The sequence below is a fragment of the Cynoglossus semilaevis genome, chromosome 19 (assembly GCF_000523025.1).
Source record: "Cynoglossus semilaevis isolate Cse_v1.0 chromosome 19, Cse_v1.0, whole genome shotgun sequence".
Classification (NCBI taxonomy): domain Eukaryota; kingdom Metazoa; phylum Chordata; class Actinopteri; order Pleuronectiformes; family Cynoglossidae; genus Cynoglossus; species Cynoglossus semilaevis.
In genome coordinates, this window is record NC_024325.1 from 16,007,973 (window position 1) to 16,014,218 (window position 6,246).

General features: G+C 39.4%; 1 protein-coding gene across 4 annotated transcripts in view; it reads left to right on the top strand.

The window, feature by feature from the left end:
• zbtb20 (zinc finger and BTB domain containing 20) overlaps positions 1-5,918 on the top strand; it is a 38,760-nt gene extending 32,842 nt beyond the window's left edge. For all 4 annotated transcript variants that reach the window (XM_017041628.2, XM_025065902.1, XM_025065903.1 and 1 more), the window contains exons 4-5: positions 28-290; positions 3,598-5,918. In XM_017041628.2, the coding sequence (XP_016897117.1) occupies positions 28-290; positions 3,598-4,133 (799 nt within the window). In that variant the 3' untranslated portion in view covers positions 4,134-5,918. The remainder of the gene's footprint in view (positions 1-27; positions 291-3,597) is intronic.
• The last annotated feature ends 328 nt before the right edge of the window (positions 5,919-6,246 follow it).

Here is a 6,246-nt window from a genome sequence, read left to right on the forward strand (position 1 = left end):
GAGGGCCCCAGCTGGAACCCCCTCCCGGCCCGCCCTCTTCCCCACGCAGCCGGCGAGAGACAAGCCTTTCCTTACCTACCTTACTGGCCAGCAGCAGCCGTTTGTGCCGGTGCCGCCTTCCGCGCTGCCACCGTACCCCAACCCTATGTCGGTACAGCAGGCGCAGAGTCAACAGCAGCAGTCGGCGGTGGGACTGGGTCAGGGGGAGAAGAAGCCGTATGAATGCACACTGTGCAGTAAAACCTTTACTGCCAAACAGAACTACGTCAAACACATGTTTGTCCATACTGGTGAGTTCAAACGCCTCGTGTTTTATTGAAGTTAACAAGCTCGCTTAAATTATAGCGTTGTCCATTGTTAATGTAGAACAGAGGCATACTGTAGTAGTAACAGCTGTACTTAGGGGGGGGTGGTATGGTGTGTGTGTGGATGAGAGCTGGAGCTTCTTTTTATTGCACTTGGCGTCCATATTGTTGTTTTACTGCCTCCTTATTAGGAATGCACTGGTTCAGGAAGTTTGGGCCGAGGCCAAAAACATGCGGGAAAAAAAAAAATCCGATCAGGTCACTGACCCCTATATGATGATACGTTTCTGTTGATTTTGATTTGATGGTGTTATTAAGTCAAACCATTAAAACTAAATAATCTATTTTTCTAATTTTCCGCGCTCACATGGTCCGAGACGGAGGTTTATGAAAAAAAAACATCTCTGATAACGCAGTCTCAGGGGAGGTTGGAAGAGACGGCACGAAAAACTCTCACGTCTGTTGAAATCTGATTTGATTTGATTTTTTTCTCTCTTATGTTTAAACCCATCTTCAGCCAATCACTGAGGTCACGACGAGTGGAGAAGAACATCATGAACAACTGAAACGGTTTTAATAATTCGATTAAACGGTCGTGCTCGACACTCACTGAATATTTGTTGTACACAAAGTACAAAAGTACTGCTACTTCAAAACACAGTAACATTTGTAAAACTCGACTGAAACTCACGTAACCGGGTCAAACATAGAACCACCAGGTTAGGTCTGGTTTGTTGAGACAGTTCGCAGTAGTGTGTGTACTCCTTAAGTACTGCAGTAACAAGAATAAGTAACTTCGCAGTACTAACAAATCATTTCATTTCGTCGAGTTAACGCAGTCTTTGAAGGCGTACTTCAAAGCCAGGACTCTCAAGAACGTCAAACCGACGAGACCTAATGTTACCAGTACTGAGGGCAACAGCAGCTAGCTAGGATGTGAGCTAACCCGACTACAGCTGGGTTAGAAAGGTCACCTTTTACTTCATCCATCCATCCATCCATCCATCCATCCATCACTGATAAGAAACACACAAACATTAGCACGTTGTCGATGAGAATAATTTAAATGAATATTTTTATGATTGAGCCAATGAGAACACATCGTTTCTGGTACAAAAATGTTGCCTTGGTAAAAAAGGAGTTATGAACCCAGAGATATTTTTTGTTATTTTATTTGAAGGTTTCAGAGCTAAAAGAACTGAGAACTGATACTCCCATTTAACAGCACCAGGTCGCAAAAAGCCCAGACTGTCGTCTGAGGTCTCAAGGTAATCGTACACAGAGCGTCTAAAGGTGTAAAGAGTAAAAAAGAAAGCGCTGTCGGGCCGGAGCTGCCTGTTTTCACTCACTGTCAGGTAGCCTGCGCTGCTGACAGCCTTATTAATCACAAACTGAAGAAATTATCATCACAGAAAGAACAAATTGGATATCGTACAATTAGATGATCTCATAAAAAATTGCGGTACTCCAACAGCCATTATTATTCATTAAAATCCATCTTCCGGCCTGAGCCGTCCCTTATACGGCATGAAAAGCTATTTAAAACCAAATTTTCCTTTTGTGCTCGCATCACTTGTGCGGAGAGAAGTGATGGCGAGTTGAAAAGGGAAGTCACTGATTGATCACCACCAGGGAGCAGATCTGAGCGGCCCCTAAAAGCCGGGGCCAGAATACATTTACAAAACCTTGGAAGAAAAAAAAAAAAAAAACCCATCATTTTTAGAAAAGGTATATTGATAACGATACAAAAACCAAAGAGTCCCAAAAAAAAAAAAAGCTGTTAATCAAATTAAAATCACTTATTTTCCCAAAAAAAAAAACTGTTAATCAAATTAAAATCACTTATTTGGTCGAATAAGATGGAATAAATTAAGAGAAACGTTTTCTTTACCGAGAAAAAAAAAAGATTTACATGAACTCAAACTTAGTTGTTCATTCGTTTTTTTGACGCCGTTAGAGACAATTATCTCAAACTTAGTTGTTGTTGATGTTTTTTTTGACGCCGTTAGAGACAATTATGTAAAACCACATTTGAACAAACTCACAAACACACTCTGATTCCTCAGTCCACCGTGTGTGTGTGTGTGTGTGTGTGAAGCGACTCAGTCTTTTTTTTTTCTTATCAGAAATGATCTGAGGATAAAGTTATTAATATTTCAGAGAACGTCCTGAATCTGTGACATTTGATAAAAAAATGAAAGAAAAGTTCCAGCACTTCCTTCTGTGGTACTTTTTATATTACTGTGTGAACTGCAGTGACCAAATGGAATTAGAGAATAACAAATGCCTTCGGTGGTGGAGGGCTAATGTCGTTAATTCTGTACAAATCAGGTGTGGATTTATTTCAACAAAATATTTTGTGGTTTTTGTTTATGTTTATAAGCCAGAAAAACTGAAAGTTTGACTGAAACATTCAGAAAATAAGTTAAATGAGATTTAATTGTAATATTAATGACCCTGATGTAACTAACCAAAAGACAAACGAGGAGATTTATTTATTAGCACAGACCAAATTCACCTCGACGGATGAGTTTTATATTGAAATTATTTTGACAATTAGACAAAGTAGAGCAAAATGTGTTCAACCTAAAAAAAATAATAAAAAAAATAAAAATAAATTGCTATTGTTGCCGAATGGCTTCATCATAAAAAATGTAGCTAAAGGATTGTTAAAATGAGACTAAAAATGAGACCAGGAATAAGTAAAAGTTAGAAGAAAAGGTAAACGTAAGGCTAGCAAGACAGATCAGAATTAGCTAAAGCTAAAGGCCAGAATTAGCTAGAGAGGTAAGATGAACCACAACTAGCTAAAGCTAGCCTAGAGAAGTTTGAAGACAGATCAAAAATAGTTAAAGTTAGACCAGAGAAAGTGAGAATTAGCTAAAAGTTTGAGTAGAATTAGCACGAGGTGAAACAGAAAAGGCTAACGGTTGAACCGAAAACAGCTAAAAAAAGTCAGCAAGGACGATATCGTAAATGTCACCGAAACCTATTCTAAGAAACAGGCCAAACAAAACAGGTCCATGTGCAGTGATTGGCTCCAGGACCAGACTTTGAACCACATGGAGCTGATAAACACACATCAGGTGTAAAATAATAGGAAGAAGAAGAAAAATGATTTTATTTTTTTTAAATCACTTCTGTCACGCTTTTGAAGGACGTGAAGAACAGAAATCTGAATTCACTGATTCTAATTTAAACGTCTTCTATTTTTGCCATTTTTTTTCCCTTCTTCTTCTTTCATTCTTTTTTATCTGAATGCTTGTTTTGTTTTGTTTTTTCTTCCCTCCAGGTGAGAAGCCTCATCAGTGCAGCATCTGCTGGCGCTCGTTCTCCCTGAAGGATTACCTAATCAAACACATGGTGACACACACAGGGGTGCGGGCCTACCAGTGCAGCATCTGCAACAAACGCTTCACCCAGAAGAGCTCTCTCAACGTCCACATGCGGCTGCACCGCGGAGAAAAGTCCTACGAGTGCTACATCTGCAAGAAGAAGTTCTCGCACAAGACCCTGCTGGAGAGGCACATGGCCCTGCACAGCACCGGCAGCGGCATCACGGGGCTGTCGGGCGCCGCCTCCGCCCCGGGCCCCGTCTCCATTCCCATGCCTATGGCCGTCCCCGAGCCCGGACCCGGAGTGGTGGCCCTCGCCATGCCCATGAGCGGAGGGGCCGGAGTCGGGGCCGGGGTCGGAACGGGAGTGGGCGTGGCCGCGGAAGCCGGCTGTCAAGAAGGGACCACCTACGTGTGCTCCGTCTGCCCCGCCAAGTTCGACCAAAAGGAGCACTTCAACGACCACATGCGAATGCATGTCTCCGATGGATAAGTACAACCAGATAAACTTCTTTTTTTTTGGAAAGAATGACAAAATAAAAATGGCACTAGATTTTCCTTTTCTTATTTTGAGGTATGAAGAGTAATGAGTATAGACACTGGCACATTAAGTTTCCCAAAAAAAAAAAAAAGAATTATTTCTGTTATTCTAAAAGAAAAAAAAAGATGGTGGCCTTAAGGCTTAGTAGTTTGATATTGATCTACTGGATGGATCCGAACTACAGGCCTCTAAATGTATGCTTTCCTAAAATACTGATTTATGTGTTGAACACTACCGAAAGGCCTACGAAAGAAACACATACACACAACACACACGTTTAGTGTAGACACGTTCGACTTTGACTATCTGTCTGTCTGTCTGTGTGTGTGTGTGTGTGTGTCTGCGGGTGTGTGTGTGTGTGTGTGTGTGTGTGTGTGCGTGTGTGTTGCCATGACACAAAAAACATGGCTCCTGTAAACCCATGCTGACCAGTTTGGAACCTAAAGACGTCCAAGCTTACTGTGGTATCATTTTAACACAACACCAATAACAACAAAATATATATATACATATATATATATATATTCACCTGAGGTCGGGCTGAATACTCCCTCCAAGAATACTGACGGTCACAAGATTGCCTTCTTCTGAAAAAAAAAAAAGAAAGAAAGAAAAGAAATTAGAACGAGGAGAGAAGTTAATTTGACACTGGGTTTTATTGATGGATTCAACTGCAGCTGTTGTCCAAGAGTTCAAATATTTTATCTGAGAAAAGTAACTTCCTATCAGTAAAAACAACGCGAACAAATTTTCGCCTGTTTTTTTTTTTTTTTAATTAAATTGTGCACCTATTTTTCCAAATGTTTTCCTAAATTAAGGTGTGTCGATGAGACGATTTTTTTTTTTTTTCTATCTTTGGAGAGGAACTCATTTTTGCATACACTGCCACTAATATATTAGAAGACTGTTAAGGCTCGTGGACCTCTGCCATTTCAAAACACCAGTTTAAAAAAAAAAAAAAAAAAGGAAGGAAATTCTTCTTTTTTTTTTAAGGCATTTCTCATTCACACCCTTTTCTTAAAGGCTGAGGCTGGAAATTGCGACTAAAACTCTCTCTCCTTTGTATTCGCTGCTCCGCAACTCGCACCTGAGTGTTCCAGGAGGAAGACGGAGACAAAAGACCATTTAAAACCACAAGCATTGTTTCTCAAACGGTCAAACACACACACACACACACACACATTTTTATGAAGCGTTCAGTGTGACATCAGCTAAGGAAAAGTCATATTGTCCCCAAATTGTCCAATTTTATTCCCAACAATACGAGGCTTGGTTTTCCAGGATAAGAAATCAGCAAAAAAGAGGACGAGAAATATTCCTGAATTTTTCCTTTAGAATTTAAGGAAAAATCTGACAATTGACAGATTGAACAAAAATCAAAGTGACGTTTTCCAAAATTAAGGTTTCAATACCGAGCCAAAATATTTTTTTAAATGTTTATAAAAGTAAACCAAATTTGAAGCAACCTTAATTAGCTGAAAAAACAAAATCAAGAAACTGAGAATAGTTAGAATTTTAATCAAAAATATCAGTGTTTTTTTTCCAATTCTGAGACTAATATTCAGACACGGAGAGTTTAAAAATGTAAAAATGAAAAAAGTTGAAATTTTGAGAGAACTTTTGAATCTGAGACCAAATCAAATTAACAGCGGACGCAGGAAATGAAATGAAAAAAGTGAATAATTTAGAATTTCTCTAAAGTCAAGGCCACGACAACAAAACAGAATGTTGAAAATTCACTTAAGAAGAAAAAAAAATAATCTGAAAAAGTAATGAAGTAATTTTGCCTGAAAAAAGAAAACCATGTCACTCTGACCTTCATTGTCTTTCTGTCTTCAAGGACCAATTCAGATTTCAGTCCAAATTTTTGTTCTCATCATCAAAGCACAAATTGATCAGTGACCAACACTGGTGTCACGACCCTTCAATTGAGAAACGCCTAAACTATAATGAAGTTACTGATTCAGTTTTTTTTTTTTTTTTTTGAAGCCACATGGGGGCAAGTTGTTGATCGGAGCAGCGTTAAGGAGGAGGAGGAGGAGGAGGGGAAAGGAGAGGATAAAGA